An 18,065-nucleotide genomic window follows, 5' to 3' on the forward strand; every position below is an offset into this window, starting at 1 on the left:
TATGTGTTGTATACACTTGACAACTTATCGAGGCTTTAATTTTGTTTCCTGTATTGTTGACAGCATACGCACCGACTTCCAAGGGGGCCGGCGCCCCCCTTAAATTTATGGTTGAGGGGCAACAAAAATGGTTATTACAAGTGGTGTTTCAAAAATAAAACACTTCGCGAAAGAGATTTAGATCATTTAAACGGACTTAAAGAATGCCGAAAGCGAAATATAGCATACGTTGCTCTTGCCCGCAAAACAGCAGCTGATCGCATGGCTTTCTCATACGGTATGGAAATTTCAAAGTAGAAGGTAGAGTAACTTACGCTGCTGGAATAGTCTCGTAACTATTCACTGCAATATTAAGTAAACCAGCTAAATTAGACGCGCAATTTTCAATGAGGACTTCTCGCTGTGAGATCAATTATGATTCAACAGAACGCATTGTTTTTTCACGATGTGTGAGAATTAAATCGAAAACCGATAAAAGAAAAGGTGTTTAACTTGGTCGCAGATATTGCTTGCATTAACAACGTCTCTTACCGCTATTATCACCTAACTAACCTGACATCATTGTTTTATGCAGCCGCTAAGGTTTAACATTGACTTCCACGATCATGGAATGTTATGTAATTAGAACGATTATATCCTACACGCAAAAATAAAAAAATTGATTTCTTAAAGCAGCTCTTTCTGTTTTGTCTTGTGAGCTTTGCATATTGCTCAACAAGTGCATAAAGTTTAAAATTGATAGAAATCATTACATTTGAAAATTAAGTTTGAGTCACTGCAAATAATCGTATTCAAAACTTTTAATTCCACCGATGCCATTGCACACTCCGTAATCTACGTTGGCAATGATTTTGCCTCAGCAAAAATGTGTTCATTTTTAAAACTGCCGAGCTTGTCCCGTGTATAAGTTGAACCTGTCTTTTTGAGATGAAAATCACTTGTGAACATCTCAACTTATATATACTCGAGTGTATACGGGATTCGATAAAAGACTATAAAGACTTTAGATAAAAAAACCTAAGAGAAAACACTTCGCCGTTGTTAACGCTTTGAAGGCAAGTAATTAGCAAAACGAAGCTAATAAAACTCATAGCGGGTTTCCACTCTGCTTGAGATCATGGTTTTTTTGCGTTTTATTTCGTAATATATAACTTCACTGTCTTGGTTGTTGTTATTCACTCCCACGAAAAGGAAATGAATCGGCTTGTTTTCCAACTGTTCCAATTATGATGAGCTAACATAATCAAAATTTTTACTAGACGTAGGCTACTGCATGTGTAAAACTAATCGTTTCAAGCAGCAGTTCTAATAAATTCGGCTTGCGACCTAGGTGTCAATATAAACAAGACAGTAAGCTTAATCAAAGACTGTTTTAATTGAGCAAAATAGCGTTATGGTTATGACGTCATCACCTTTCTCCGGAATGGCCCGTTTCGGTGAGTCCGATTCGGTGAGTCTGATCCCTTAACGGGGGATTTTTTCAAATTTTTTTTTTAATTATCGGGTACCGTAGCCTAATTATCATTGCCGTTTTAGGGTTAGGGGTTAGTGTTAGGGGTTAGAGGTTAGAAACTCACCGAATCAGACTCACCGAATCGGACTCACCGAATAGTAGCAAACCCACCTTTCTCGCCCCCCAAGGTTTTTTGAAAAGTCGGCGCCTATGGTTGACAGTTTATCTTTTTTAATAATGAATTGCTCTGCAATGGTGCCACAAAAATTTCAGTATCGATATATTCTTAAGTTGATGCCACTTATCATTTGTGAGTGTAATTGATGTCATTCTGCTGCATGACATCACTGTTGACATGTGGCTCTATTAACAGTTCTGATCTATTGTACATTCACTTATTTGAATAAATTATTGCCCATAATGTTTTTTGTGTTCTCCACTCAACTTGCACATTATTTTGTTTCATAATTTTTTATACCGTAAAATCTAATTATACAGTCAGTCAATCATCTAATATGCTAGTGATTTTTTTTACTATGTTTCTTCATTGAGGCCTTGTCATGGATGGTTATCCCGACCAAAGCCACCGTGGGCTTCTAATTTGCTAACAACTCCATCTTGTGTTGCTTAGCAGACAAGCTGTGGTGGTTGATTAATTTCAGATATGAAACGTGTTTTGCCGCAATGGATGAAGTCACAACACAAGTCGATCAGTTTGGAAGAAACACTTCCTCAGCTTGCCCTCCCTGCTGATTATGAGCTTGTCTATTCCCATCACAGTGATGACTGTTCTTTGGTGTGTGCTCAATTGTTGTTTTCAATGAAATTGCCTGCAGTTGTGGGTTTTGATGCAGAGTGGACGCCATCATATAAATCAAAAGAAAACAAGATTGCTGTCATTCAAATATGCATCTCCACTCCTATGAAGTGCTGCTACGTTTTCCATGTCACTAAAATGGGCTGCATTCCTACTCAGTTGCAAAAGTTGATTGAAAATATTAAAATTATCAAAACTGGTGTTAATGTCAGTGGTGACTTGTGGAAGCTTAACCGAGATTTCAACATTGATTGGAGAAGCACTCAGTCATCTTATGTTGATCTAAATGAACTAGCCCAGTCACTTTCTATTAATGAGAAGACGCATTGGAGCTTGAAAGAACTTGTTCAACGTTTGTTAAAAAAAAATCTTGACAAGGCAAATGGTGTACGATTAAGCGACTGGACTCATTTTCCTTTGAGTAATGAGCAAATACATTATTCAGCGCTAGATGCTTATGCTAGCATAAAAATTTATGAAAATTTAATGGCTCAAAAGTCCAATGTAAAATGAGACATTGGCAAGCTGTTATATGTTGAAGAAATAGACGCTGATGTCTGTCAAACCTCTGTCCTGGTTCTCCGATGTTATTGAGGATGAAGAGTTTTACAAGGATCCTTCATTTAGGATTCAATCGAACGATTAAACATAATAAGTGAATGAAATCAGCCAAGTTCGGAAACTTGTATACCGTAATTTTGTTGATAAAGCTTTCGCCACTGTAAAGGCAGCTTTTACAGCATCTCGAAAAGCCCAAGTAAATGAAAACCTAGGCTAACAGTTTAAAATTACTTCTCCAGTGAGATCTACCATAATATTTGCATCTGTGCATTTTTTCGTTTTATTCAGACTCGTGTGTATGTGTAGGCTAAAATATTTTACTTCACGATGTAGATATTAACGACCTGTAGATATCATTACCTATCCGAACCTTGCCGGCTACAAGACTGCCCACTATGGAACAATGACATGGGTACCACCAAGAACTGTGTCTACAAGATGTGCAAGAAATGCAGGAAAAGCTACATAGCATAGGCAACACGATCTGCCCACTCCACTCCCGTCTGAAAGAAAACCTTAGCTCAGATAAAAGCTCGTTCTTTGATCATCAACAACAGTGCCTCGCCGACTTTGAATTTACAATCACTGCCGTTGTGATGCAATTGTGCTTCAAAGAGGCCATTTTCATGAGTAGACAGAATCCAAAGATCAACAACTGTTCCGAAAAGTAAGACGTCACACTACGTCACCTAATCTATTAATCAAGTGATTCAACAAAATTTCACAGCAATAACGCCTAACATTCAACACAGAAACTCAACAGACAGCAGCCTCAAGCCAAACAAAAGAGCTGCATCAAAGAACGACTCACTGACTTCAACACCATTCGCCATAGCACATGATGAGGGAACTGTGTTCCGAAAGCTAGTTCAAACCGCTACTGCCGCAGCGAACTCGCAGCATCAGACTAAAACAGGTCGTTAGTATCTACATTGTGAAGTAAGCAACGATCATGCTGCCAAAAGCGAAGCTTAATCAATTGCATAATATATTTCGTTTGTCTAGTCCATGCTGAGCTAACATATCAACAGCCTCCCTCTCACCACTATCAGCAAGGCCAAACAACTCAAGCAATTTTCGCTTTTATTCATAAATTTATATAATTTTACTTTTTCCGTTTTCTAAATTTAAAAGTTCTACTGTGATGTTGTGGCCGTACCAAGTTTTAAACTGTTTGTTTTGTTTCGGTCTCAACTCCCAAGCACGTTATAACCTTCGCGTTTCGTCGCTTCTACCTCTTCTTGAAGACAATGATGATACTGATTTATTTCCTATTATACCAGATCGATGAAATGTTTACGACTTTGCAATAAATGTGGCTATGGCCCTTGTACCGACCATTCAAGGATGGTTGTCATTAGTTTGTAGATGTAGCAATAATTTATGTTTTCGTAAATCTGCATAAGACTGGTCTATGCAAAACTTTATTTAGTTTAACATTTTTATCAGTGAAAATAGAAGATAACATGAATTATCAGGCTGCACAAGCATGACTCGTATCACCATTTTTGATATAAACCGGTCACTTGAAATTATTTCTTTAGATCTATGAATTTAAACCAACCAAGGGTACTGAAAAACAATAATACCTAGTGGAGTAGTCGTAGATGTTTTTGGTAATTAAAATGAAATTGCTGTAAAATTTAATCAACTACAACTCGCTGATAAATCGTTTGAAGACATAGATGTGGAAGTTGCCATGCAAGAGAATGTTATCTGCCAGTTGCCGGAGAGGAGATGTATTTGGTGTGTGCAATCTCAGCTCCAACAATGTCACTTTGCCAACATCCTTCAAAATTATATACTGCAACCAAGCGGACGAGTGCAGTGCAGCTTGCTTGGAAATTTCCAGCAGTGCAAAGCATAATCCCATAGTTGTAGGTCTCGACGCCGAATGGCTGCCCACATTTCGCAAGGGACATGTCAACAAGGTAGCCGTTGTTCAAATCTGCACTTCACTGGAGCAGTGTTATGTTCTACATTTGTCCCAGATCGGATATGTTCCCTTGACCTTGCAGAGGATTATCAACAATAAATCAATCATCAAAGTTGGAAATTCCATTGAGAATGATTTAAGTAAACTCTGTCAAGATTATTCATTAAGGACTTGCGACTACGCGAAGTCAGTCATAGACTTGAGCAAGTATGCAAACAGCATCGGAATGACTCGGCACAGGAAACCAAACTGGAGTTTGGTATCTTTAACAAAACACTTACTCAATCAATCACTGCAGAAATCATCCGCAATTCGAATGAGCAACTGGGAGCAGCACCCGCTCAGTCCGGAGCAGTTGGAATACGCCGCTCTTGATGGATATTTAAGCTTTGCACTGTACAAATGTTTAGAAGAACGCAGAATTTCTATTAATTTGCCGGTTTCGAAAGTTCCATATTTGGCACACAAACTCATATTATAGCATCTTCCCGTCTTCTATTTGTCAAATTTGCGACTTGTTTTCATAATGATTTGCGTATATTGTTTCCGTGGGGGAATGTGCATACGCGCCGACTTCCGGGGGGACGCCGCCCTTCCGTAAATTTATGGTTGAGGGGCAACAAAAATGGCTATTACAAGTGGTGCTTCAAAGATAAAATACTTCGCGAAAGAGATTTAGATCATTTTAACGGACTTAAAGAATGCCGAAAGCGAAAAACAGCCTACGTTGCTCTTGCCGACATAACAGCAGCTGATCGCATGACTTTCTGTAGAACGTGAATTACTACTGAGATGCGCACGCTCACAGTCACCCACTGCTTATCTACCCGCGCGTGAGGAGCAACTTCAAAGTCAAATACGGTGAGGAAATGTCAAAGTAGAGCATAGAGCAACTTACGCTGCTGGAATAGTCACGTAACACTATTCATGGCAATAATAAGTAAACCAGTTAAATTAGACGCGCTATTTTCAACAAGGTCTTCCCGCTGTGACATCAATTATGATTTAACAGAACGCATTGTTTTATTTGCAATGTGTGAGAATTAAATCGAAAACCGATAAAAGAAAAGGTGTTTAATGGTCTTGGTCGCAGATATTGCTTGCGTTAACAACGTCTCTTACCGCTATTATCCCCTAGCCAACCTGACATTGTTTTATGCGGCCGCTAGGGTTTGACATCGACTTCAACGATCGTCGATCATGTAATGTTACGTAATAAGAACGATATATCCTACAAGTAAAATAGATCTCTTAACCCTTTGCTTTTCAACGTTTTTTTGGAAGTTAACTGCTCAAGGGGGGGCCGTTTTTGGATCAAATTCAATCAGCTGTTACGTGTTATCCGCTGATGCTATTTGAACAGAAGTTGCACTGGTGTGAAAGCAAATCATTTGTATATAAGTTTGAAAAGTCATTATTTTAAAATTTTATATGTTAAACTTGATATTTCAATTTTTGCAAAGGTACCCAAAAACGACAATTTTGATTTAACTTGCCGCTATTTAATTACCGTGCTAATCCGATTTCATGCAAACTTCTGAATAACAAAGAGCTCGATCGAACGCACGAAGTGTGTGTGCGGTGTGCCGAATCATTGCATTGATTAGAATTTACGACTTGCGAGCAAATCTTATTGTAAGCTACTCACTGATTCTAAAATAGTTACAATCAAAGTAACATTGTTACACGAATTTGAAAAAAAAACAAAACTGCGTTTGTTGTCTTACATTTTTATCCTAAACTAATGCATTCCCAAACTCATGGCTAGCTTCTAGTTTTATGGAACCAAATTTCTCATAAGTAACACCTTAGCCTGCTTGAATAGCTGTTTACATCTTCGTTTGTGTATTTAGGTCTACAATTGAGTTTGTAGTATGAATATTTTTAGTAGAGAGAAGACAGTTGAACAAGTTGTTGAAATTATCTGAAATTTCTAAGTTCAAATTAGGTGCTTTTGAAATTGTGGATTTGTGTCAAGTCGCATCACAAATATCATGCAGGCCACATCATAAGTCATTTCGCTTACGGGTGTTTATAAACATGACTCATAAATTACATCCACAAAAAATACAGCATTTATATCAACAAAGCTAAGTTCGAAGCTCACTTTTTATTGAAGATTGTGTCAATCAATTCGAAATAATGCAACAGCGAATTGCCGCCAGCGTCGAAATAATGCAACAGCGAATTGAGGAACGTGCGTAAACAAAGGAAATGTGAAATAACCCACAGTCAGCAAATCTACATAAATTTAACGTTTACAAATGTTGAATCAATGTAAAAGGACTGGATTGCTGACTGGGTCCTTATTGTTTGAAGCACTAAAAATACGCGTAATATCGACAACATCAGCAAGGCAGTGATTATGTTTCTGGCCAAAAAAAAAAAAATAACTTTTGACTTCAAAGATAAAAATGATTATAACGAAGCTTCAAAGTTTGTCGTAAAACATTTTACAGAGATACAATAAACATAATCATTTTGTGCCAGATTGTGAGAAGACTTCCTAGATTCTTTCCAACCATTTGCATGATTGCAAATTATTTTCTATAACTCTATATTGCTAAAAAATGGCTTCTTTGTTGAAACAACGTGGCTACAATTCTATAAGAAATTCTTAGGCCTACTACATTGAAGTAATGAAATTTTTTTTGTGATTTTGCTGATGACGTTTTACAATATCCGAGAAGTAAAAAATAATAATGATGAATTATTTTATAAAACCGTGGTTTGCAAGTGCTTCACAAAAAATTGTTGAGGGAAAATTTACTATTAGACGTAAAACGTTTGTAAAAGAAAATTGTCGGTTTACGTATTTATAATGTTTATTGCGCTGTTATCGAATTATAAACTGCCTGTATTGTCTACCTTTGTGGTTGCCGGCCAGCTTAGAGCAGCATGCAAACCATGCGTTTTTGGTATTTGCATCGTGTTATGATTCTCGAAAATCTCCCACAAGGTCTTTATTTTTATCGTGATATTTTTGTGCCTTGTCTGTCCTGAACTTGAAGTCATTGTGCAGCACAATCCACATCGGTTTTTAGACTCAGTCTTCATTGAAAATCTTTTGTGTGGTGCATCATTTCAAGTAGTGTCTTCCCCTAAACTGTTACACAAATCGCCCAGAACCAGAACCATCGTGTTATCTTACAGCAGTTGAGAGCCCGTTATTGTATGTGTGGAATTATTACTGTAGATGTCTGACTAAATTCATGCCAAAGTTGAGCAAATTCTGCTTTCGGGATCCTTGCCGTTATTTACGGTATTTTTTGTTGATAAGTTTGGGCAGCATTTTTCCAAGATAAATGAAGACATCGGTATTGTTCGTCACTTAGATTTAGTTTTCTCAGCATTGTTTATTCATTCTTTGATCCATTAGTTTGTCCCACTTTTGGTATAATCGGATCGTTTATAGCCTAAATGGCGGGTCTTCACAATAGCCGGCCTCTTATACATTGGCGCAACGTATTCAGATGTTGAATCAATGATGAAGAAAGCTGATTTGTTGTTTGTCTTATGTGACGCCTAACTTTATGCCTCGTCTACAGTACAAAATATTTTGTAATGTACATTGTGTACATTGTACATTTTGTTTGTAGGCCTACATTACAAAATATTTTGTAATGTAGATGAAGCATTATCATCTTTATTTTGCGCTCTTTGGAACAAAACACAGTGCACTGTGAAACAAAAATACAGGACATAACAACAAGTAGGCGACATAAATCAGTGAAGGGACGCCATCGAGTTAGCTGCTACGTGTAAATGAAGCCTATCTCATAATTTTGAGTATCTCACAATTACTGTTTGCAAAAACGCTATTTCTCCGGCTTCTCCCAAAAGCATTTGCAGTGATACATTTCCTCAATTGCAAGTTTTGTCAATGAGAGCATTTCCATAGAACGTTTATTTCGAAACCAAGTTTTCGTGTCTTTATCCAAGAGAAGATTTCTTATTGTAACGTTTTTTATTCGTCAATGAATATTATCTGCTTGAAACAACTGTTTTGAATAGTTTGTGGCCTCCATAGCCTACTATTTTGATCGTGGATTGCTATTCTTCTTTGTAGAGCTGATAACGCAAAAAACGTTTGCTATTATTGTTTCTAATTAACAGCTTTGCGATCACTGGCTTTTCTTTGTAGCATAAGAAATAACGCGCTTTGTATTATTGAGGTCAAACCAAACAAAAGAAAGCAAGAGAATGCTTCTCTCTGCTCGCGCATATCGATGCACGAAGCAATTATGAGCTTATGGCTTGTCATCGCAATGTAATCCATTTCACGCTTTGCTGGAAGTTAGCTAGAAATAGCAAAAATTCACCAAAATCTTGAATTTACAAGAAAACTACACAACTTTTAGCATCAAATTTAATATCATCAGATCCGCCTGGCAATTTTAGGAAAAGTCAAGAAAAACCAAGTGCATGGCGTTACTGTGCTTCAAATAATTAAAGGAAATATGAGGGGGGGGCCAAATCCGGCCTCCCTTTGAGGAGCAAAGTGTTAAAATAGCTCTTTCTGCTGTTTTGCATATTGCTCAGCAAGTGCATAAAGTTTAGAATTGACAAGAAATCATTAAGTTTGAATCACTGCATATAAACGTATTCAAAGCTTTTACTTCGGCCGATGCCATTTCACACTCCGTAATCTACGCAGACGCAGGCAATGATTTTGTCGCTGCAAAAATGCGTTCATTTTGAAAACTGCTGAGTTGGAGGCAACAGATTATCCCGTGTTTAAGTTGAACCTGTCTTTTTGAGGTGAAAATCACTTGCGAACATCTCGACCTATATGCGAGTATATACGGTATAATCGATAAAAGACTATAAAGACTTTCGATAAAAAACAGAAAACACTTCGCCGTTGTTAACGCTTTGAAGGTAAGTGTTTTAGTTTTATTATCTTTATCCTGCATTGCGGGAAAGCGGACTTGAGCGCTATGCATCGGTGTACGCCTTCCGACGTACACCTGACCCACGCTGCAGCCGACGGCAATGTTTGTTTCCGGTTGTTTACTCATGACTTAAATTTGGTACTACCCATTACTCGAAATCGATCACTGGGTAGAGGCAATTATCGTAAAGTTTCTTGCCCAGAGAAACAACAGCAAGTGCGGGTGGCTGGAGTCGAACATGCAGGCTCTCGACTGCGAGCCCAACGCGCTAACCACTCGGCCACTGCTGCTGATATGATTAGCAAAACGAGGTTAATAAAACTGATAGCCGATTTCCACTCTGCTTGAGATCATGATTTTTTTGCGTTTTATTTCGATAACTTCACTGTCTTGATGGTTGTTATTCACTCGCACGAAAAGGGAATGAATTGGCTTGTTTTCCAACTGTTCCAATTATGAGCTAACAATGTCAAAATTTTTACCACCAGCCGTAGGCCTACTGTGTGCGTAGAACTAATCGTTTCAAGCAGCAGTTCTAATAAATTCCTTTTTTAGACCTAGGTGTTAATATAAACAAGAGTAAGCTTAATCAACGACTATTTTAATTGAGTAAAATAGCGTTATGGTTATGACGTCATCACCTTTCTCGCCCCCAAGGTTTTTTGAAAAGTCGGCGCCTATGGGAACGTGGATCTCATATCGTTGCATTGATAAACACGGTACTTTGAATTGGGATAGACTTTTAATCTAGGACAGAAACGTTCTTATCGTGACAAAAGAAAACCTGTGTGTTTACGTCATTGTTGATAAAGCGATTTGCAACGCTGTCACAATAGCTACAATTCTAGAAATTAAATTTTAGCTCGATTCTCGTTCAAACATTTTGTTCGTTGTGGAGAATCACGTGACCCGATTCCTTATTTAGGCATGGCTGATGATGCAGACGAGGGCACCCTGCAACTTCTTCACAATAACTTCCCTCTTCCAAATTGTCTCGCTTTGAGTTGGACATAGCCTATACCAATAATCCACCGATTCAGCTAATCGACCGATTATACAAATAGCCTAATCCACGAACATTATCCTCGAACTGAGAAAGCTTTTTTGCGAGGTTGATTCGGGCAGTTTCGCACGTAGGCCTACTTGTAGAGGCTTTGAACCACTGACGCAGGAACGATCTGTTATCGAGATTGACAGAGTGAAGTTTTCCGATTGTTGTTGCCAGGGAATTATTCTATCCACTAAGTGCCGCTGAATGGAGAACTATCTGTTACTGCCAATTTTCTTAAGTTAAGCCCTCTGCGTTCATTTGTGACTCGTTTGTTAATATTTGGATTTTTTCTCTTTTGCCGACCACTGTACTAAAAAAGCCACCTGTTTTTGTTTCTCTTTTATATTGTTTGGCCTCTTTCGCATCTGCGTTTGGCACCTGTGGTCTGTTTTCGTTAAATCAGTAACTTATTAGTCGACGATACAACGTCAGTTTTCATTGAATTATACAACCATTATGACCTATTCGTTTTTCAATAATTGTCAATCCTTGAGAAAGGGAATTCGTAAATTGTACTGTAAATCGATTTGTTTCATTCTACAAAATTGCTTTTCTCTGGACGGTCGCAAATTAAGAAATCTCAAAGTTACCTGTGTTTAAAAGATTGTCTAAAAACGCACATTAAAAGAACACGTGAAAACCAATTCAAATTCATGTGTCGTGTTGTTGGAAGCAATCTAGACAGAAGAAACTGACCAGGCAGTTCAATAGAGCGAAGGTCAACGACAAACAAAATACGTCACTGTAACGTAGCAATCAAATAGACAAAGCGGACGTTACATTCAGTTTTTAGACATTTCAATCAAGAAAGTCGTCGTTGTTGACAGTGAGCGAAGTTGAATGTCAAGAAAATGGCAACAAATTCTGTAAAGGAGACAGACGTGGCAGATAAATCAAATGCCGAAGAATCAACAAATCCAGAACCCCAAACATCAAAGGTGACAACAAGATCACAATCAAAAATGCTCTACCAAGCAGAAAATGGCAGTCTGCACCCAAGCGACAGCACCAGCAAAGTTTCCAGCAAAAGCCGCTCCTCTACAATGAGCGCTAAAATTAAGAAGGCGGTAATATTAGCTCGATTGGAATCACAAAAAAGGATCTGCGAGTTGGAACAAGAGCAAGCGAAAGCAAGGGCAGAATTTGAAACAATGGTCCTAAAACAAAGTCAGCTACGTGAAGAACAAGAAAGAAAATTCCTGCAACAAGTCCAGGAAGCTAAACTAAAGGCAGAGCTCCAAGAGACAATTGCCCAACTTTCGGAAGAAGATGCTGGTGAGCGCTATAAAATGTCTAAAGACAATGTTGATATAAACGGACAATTTCAATCGAATTTAGCAACTAATGTAAACAATAATTCTGTGTATCCTATGTTATCCCAATTAACGTTGAGTGGCGTAGAAGCCAGGTCTAACATTCACGAATCTATTGTCGTTTCAAACAAAATTAATCCTTCACAAACAGTAACAAATAAATCGTTTGTGAGACATGAGCCGAGTACGTCGTATGCCCAGACCCCTGTACTAAATCAAATAAACAATAATCAATCAGTAAACTCGAAACAAATTCCAAATATTACTATCAACCCGTCCCCACTGTTGTCTGTAGAACCCCCAATCTTTGATGGAAATTCTGCTGAATACTGTGGTTTTATAGACGCATTTGATACGTTAATTGATTGTAATTTCACAGAGCCTAAACGTAAACTTTTTTATCTGTTGCAATACACCAAAGGCTCTGCGCACACTTTGGTAAAAGGGTGTCAATACATGCTTCCCCACGAAGGTTACACAAAAGCAAGAGCTTTGCTACAACAAACCTTCGGTCAAAAATTTCAAATAGCTCGCGCATGTGTTGATTCCGTCATAAACGGCCCATCTCTTCAAAATTCTAACAAGGATTCTCTAATCAAGTTCTCTTCGGAACTAACTTCCTGCATATGTACTTTGTCTGGCATGAATTACTTACAGAAAATGGACAACATGGATACCATAACAAAAATAATAAGACGCTTGCCAAGTGGCTGGTATTCTGGCTGGTTACGCGAAGTTGACGTAATTTTGCATGAAAGAAATCAAGAAATAAGCCTTTCAGATCTCTCACGGTACGTCTCGCGCAAAACGAGAGAAACGACCAATTTGGCATGCGATATTCTAAAATCTACTAAAAAACAATTCGATGATTCCAACTCCAAACGTAGGAGCAGCGTAACCTTTGCAACGCAAATAAAATCGTCGAACCATGAAAGGACATGCCATCTGTGCAGAGATAAACATTTTCTCAATCAATGCAAACAATTTCGAATGATGAATATTGACCAAAGGCTTAAATTTGTAATCGACAACAAACTCTGCAAGTGCTGTTTAAATGCTGGTCACTGGGCATATCAATGTAAAAGGAAGGACCCTTGCATAAAACTAGGATGCACTGAACGCCACACTACTCTCTTGCATCCCCCAGATGCAACACAAATCACCACAAATATCACACCTAAAGACACAACTCAAAAAATTAATATCAATCAACCTACACAAGCAATACGCAATGGGTTTGTCAACACACGAACAAATTCTCGCAGTCTGCTTCCCATAATCCCAGTAAAGGTTCGCCTGCAAGGAAGTAATCAAACTATCACTACACAAGCGTTTTTGGACAGTGGAAGTACAACATCTTTCATAACAAATGATTTGATAGAAAAGTTGCAAATTGCCGACTGTCAAGAAACTAATATTTGTACCACCACGCTAAACAACACTGGCAAACGTAACAAGGTAAAGGTGGTCACAAATGTCGAAATGTCAGATTTTGACGAAAACAAATACATTTCTCTAAGCTCTCTTTACTCCACTTTTCAAATTCCTGTTTCAAATACAGATATTCCTACCCTAGAAGACACTAAACACTTTCCAGAATTTGCAAACATCTCGATTCCCGATGTTGACGCAGAGGTAGGACTCCTTATTGGCAATGACAATCCGTACGTTCTCCAACCACAAGAAGTAATCCAAGCAAAAGGTGGCTATTATGCCATCAAAACGGCCATTGGCTGGCTAGTGAATTGTCCTAACAGCAAACAGGATCAAAGTAAAACTAAAAATTTCTTTACCAAAACTTCTACCCATCCAATGTGCGACATGTGCTTTGACGCTGTTGACTCGATTGTTAACTGTAAACCCGAATTATCTGTCCAACAAGCTCAATTCATGAAATCTGTTAACTCTAGTATCAAACTTTTGGAAGACTCGCACTACCAAATCGACTTGCCCGTTCGAAATCCGGACCTAAAATTACCCTTTAACAAATCTCAAGCTCTCCAAAGAATTAATTGCTTGAAACGAAAGTTTAAAAGGGACGCTAATTTTTACATGGACTATAAAAGATCTGTTGATGACATGATCATGAATCAATACGCCGAAAACGTTACTGATGTCCCTGGAATACATGGAAAAACGGCCCTGAATTTCTATGGAAACCACAATCCTCAATGGCCTAAGCAACCAGAATTTCTCGAAGTCGTGGACAATGACCCAGAAATTAAACAACCAAAGCAAACGTGTTTTGCAATCCAAAGCGAATCCCACTTTCTGGAAGATCTTTTGGGTAAGTATTCTTCTTGGTACAAGCTGAAAAGAATCGTTGCTTGGCTTTTCCGTTGTAAGCATAAATTTCTGACTTTAAGACTCACTAACCTTGCAAATAAACAAAATGCCCCAGCACACAATCTTTGCTTGTCTCCAGATGAGCTCACAAAGGCACAAGACTTTATTTTTACCTTTGTTCAGTCAAAACACTTTGCCAACGAAATCAGCCAACTGAAAGCACAAAAGCCATTAAACAACTGCAGTAGCTTAATAAAATTCGACCCTTTCTTAGAAAACAATTTACTAAGAATTGGTGGCCGCATCAAAGCTGCACCTCTCAAACACGATGCAAAACATCAAATTATCCTTCCAAATCGCTCCCAAATAGTTCCTCTCATCATTCAAGAAATGCACGACACATTTGGTCACAGTGGCAGGGAACACGTCCTGTCTGCCCTGCGCGAAAATCTATGGATTATAAAAGCCAATTCAGCAGTCCGCAAGGTTTTATCCAAATGTGTTGATTGCCGCAAAAGAAGCGGAAAACTCAGCACACAAAAAATGGCTGATCTTCCTAAAAACAGATTGACACCAGACAAACCTCCATTCACCTATGTTGGTGTAGACTATTTTAGCCCATTTATTATTAAAAAGGGTAGAACAGAACATAAAAGATACGGTGTCATTTTTACTTGCCTTGTAATAAGAGCCGTACACATTGAAATCGCAAACTCTCTTGACACTTCATCTTTTATACTCGCTCTACGACGATTCATCGCAAGAAGAGGGCAAGTAGAAGAAATTAGATCTGACAATGGTTCAAACTTTGTTGGTGGTGAACGAGAAATGAGAGAAGCCATCAAATCATGGAACAACAGTCAAATCGAAGATGCTTTAACACAGAAAAGCATCAAGTGGATCTTTAACTCTCCAAGTGCATCCCATCATGGAGGTGTGTGGGAAAGACAAATCAGATCCATTAGGAAAATCTTATCAGCTATCTGTAAAGGCCAAACTTTAACAGATGAAACGCTGACTACCTTCATGTGTGAAGTAGAAAACATTATTAACAGTCGTCCACTTACAAAATCGTCAGACGATCCTAATGACATGGAGGCTCTCACACCGAACCATTTGCTTCTTCTAAAACAGCAAATAAACCTTCCTCCAGGCTCATTCACAAACAAAAAAGAGCTTTACTCTCGAAAACGCTGGAGACAAGTTCAATACATGGCCGACGTCTTTTGGACACGGTGGGTAAAAGAGTACTTACCTTTGCTCCAGCAAAAACAAAGGTGGACCAAAAAATCTCCTAATCTGACTGTGGGGGACATAGTTTTAATCGCAGATAACACACCCCGAAACAATTGGCTCATGGGTCGCGTAATTCAAACGTTTCCCGACAAAAATGGCATTGTCCGTAGCGTTAGCGTTCAAACTAAACAGTCCTTGATTGTCAGACCAATTCAAAAGTTATGCTTGATCGTTCCTGCAAAACCAATGTAAATTTGTGCTGATTTTGTTTTCTCATGTTGTTTATACCTGTGTATTTGAACAAATGTACGAGGCCTTAAAGGGGAGGGAATGTTACTGCCAATTTTCTTAAGTTAAGCCCTCTGCGTTCATTTGTGACTCGTTTGTTAATATTTGGATTTTTTCTCTTTTGCCGACCACTGTACTAAAAAGCCACCTGTTTTTGTTTCTCTTTTATATTGTTTGGCCTCTTTCGCATCTGCGTTTGGCACCTGTGGTCTGTTTTCGTTAAATCAGTAACTTATTAGTCGACGATACAACGTCAGTTTTCATTGAATTATACAACCATTATGACCTATTCGTTTTTCAATAATTGTCAATCCTTGAGAAAGGGAATTCGTAAATTGTACTGTAAATCGATTTGTTTCATTCTACAAAATTGCTTTTCTCTGGACGGTCGCAAATTAAGAAATCTCAAAGTTACTTGTGTTTAAAAGATTGTCTAAAAACGCACATTAAAAGAACACGTGAAAACCAATTCAAATTCATGTGTCGTGTTGTTGGAAGCAATCTAGACAGAAGAAACTGACCAGGCAGTTCAATAGAGCGAAGGTCAACGACAAACAAAATACGTCACTGTAACGTAGCAATCAAATAGACAAAGCGGACGTTACACTATCCTCGAAATCTGTTACTCAATTAAGCCCATAGCCTACCTTGAGAGTCGAACCAGCTGTGCTTCTGCTTGATCTTGCAAGTTCTTTCTTTGTGAAGTCAAGCACCAAACCAATTGAGCTGTCATTTTGAATTCGAAATTCGTTAAATCAGCAAATAATCCTAACTTATTAAAAGATTGCAACAAATTTTAAGACAATTATTGTTAAACACTACCCTCCAGTTGCTAATAGCCTACAGATAAAATCTTTTCTGTTGATAATAATTTATATACAGTGGAAACTCGAAAATTTAAACTGAAACGCAATAACCTACCAGAATGTTTTAGCAGTAGGCTATATTCCATTGCAGTAGGCTACAGTGGCGTAGCCAGAAAAAAATTGGGGGGGGGCAAATATTCGATGAATTGAAGAGAACAACAAAGTGTTTGATTTAAGACATCTCCACCTATGTGCAGTGGCGTATCTTGGTGGGTTAAGCAAGGGCAGCAATAAAGCTGGTGTAGGGTTAGAGCGTGCCGAAGGCACGCGTACTCTAGGGGGTCCGGGGGCATGCTCCCCCGGAAATTTTTGCAAAATTACAATCAAATAATGGATTATAGCGCTTCTGGAAACACTTTCAGGGTAATATTTGTATGAAATTTATTAGCAGATAAACAGCTATTAACTTATTAACCCTTTGCTTTTCAACGTTTTTTTGGAAGTTAACTGCTCAAGGGGGGGCCGTTTTTGGATCAAATTCAATCAGCTGTTACGTGTTGTCAGCTGGTGCTATATCAACAGAAGTTGCACTGGTGTGAAAACAAATCATTTGTCTATAAGTTTGAAAAGTCATTATTTTGAAGTTTTATATGTTAAACTTGATATTTTAATTTTTGCAAAGGTACCCAAAAACGACAATTTTGATTTATCTTGCCGCTATTTAATTACCATGCTAATCCGATTTCATGCAAAGTTCTGAATAACAAAGAGCTCAATCGACTGCACGAAGTGTGTGTGCGGTGTGCCGAATCATTGCATTGATAAAGATTTGCGAGCAAATCTTATTGTAAGCTACTCACTGATTCTAAAATAGTTACAATCAGAGTAATTTTGTTACAAGAATTTGAAAAAACAAAACTGCGTTTGTTGTCTTACATTTTTGTCCTAAACTAATGCATTCCGAAACTCATGGCTAGCTTCTAGTTTTATGGAACCAAATTTCTCATAAGTAACACCTTAGCCTGCTTGAATAGCTGTTTACATCTTCGTTTGTGTATTTTAGGTCTACAATTGAGTTTGTAGTATGAATATTTTTAGTAGAGAGAAGACAATTGAACAAGTTGTTGAAATTATCTGAAATTTCTAAGTTCAAATTGGGTGCTTTTGAAATTGTGGATTTGTGTCAAGTCGCATCACAAATATCATGCAGGCCACATCATAAGTCATTTCGCTTACGGGTGTTTATAAACATGACTCATAAATTACATCCACAAAAAATACAGCATTTACATCAACAAAGCTAAGTTCGAAGCCCACTTTTTATTGAAGATTGCGTCAATCAATTTGAAAATACATTTTTAGTCCGCCAGCGTCGAAACAATGCAACAGCGAATTGAGGAACATGCGTAAACAAAGGAAATGT

The 18,065-nt window shown here is 38.1% G+C and overlaps 3 protein-coding genes across 3 annotated transcripts; all 3 read left to right on the forward strand.

Moving 5' to 3' along the window:
* Positions 1–1,722: 1,722 nt before the first annotated feature.
* On the forward strand, positions 1,723–4,346 carry LOC145770553 (bifunctional 3'-5' exonuclease/ATP-dependent helicase WRN-like). Its single transcript, XM_082582233.1, has one exon. It carries the CDS (start codon positions 2,118–2,120, stop codon positions 2,781–2,783), a length of 666 nt encoding a protein of 221 aa, XP_082438359.1. The 5' UTR covers positions 1,723–2,117; the 3' UTR covers positions 2,784–4,346.
* Positions 4,347–4,386: 40 nt separating this feature from the next.
* On the forward strand, positions 4,387–6,068 carry LOC145770831 (uncharacterized). Its single transcript, XM_082582562.1, has one exon. It carries the CDS (start codon positions 4,517–4,519, stop codon positions 5,246–5,248), a length of 732 nt encoding a protein of 243 aa, XP_082438688.1. The 5' UTR covers positions 4,387–4,516; the 3' UTR covers positions 5,249–6,068.
* Positions 6,069–11,564: 5,496 nt separating this feature from the next.
* LOC145770148 (uncharacterized) lies at positions 11,565–15,800 on the forward strand. Its single transcript, XM_082581735.1, has one exon. The coding sequence runs from the start codon at positions 11,565–11,567 to the stop codon at positions 15,798–15,800; it is 4,236 nt and encodes a 1,411-aa protein (XP_082437861.1).
* The last annotated feature ends 2,265 nt before the right edge of the window (positions 15,801–18,065 follow it).

Source organism: Aplidium turbinatum, chromosome 5 (genome assembly GCF_918807975.1).
Source record: "Aplidium turbinatum chromosome 5, kaAplTurb1.1, whole genome shotgun sequence".
Classification (NCBI taxonomy): Eukaryota; Metazoa; Chordata; class Ascidiacea; order Aplousobranchia; family Polyclinidae; genus Aplidium; species Aplidium turbinatum.

Bases quoted from the DNA above. Each gene is read 5' to 3' on its own strand.
- LOC145770831 (XM_082582562.1), top strand. From the start codon at position 4,517: ATGTGGAAGTTGCCATGCAAGAGAATGTTATCTGCCAGTTGCCGGAGA.
- LOC145770148 (XM_082581735.1), top strand. From the start codon at position 11,565: ATGGCAACAAATTCTGTAAAGGAGACAGACGTGGCAGATAAATCAAAT.
- LOC145770553 (XM_082582233.1), top strand. From the start codon at position 2,118: ATGAAACGTGTTTTGCCGCAATGGATGAAGTCACAACACAAGTCGATC.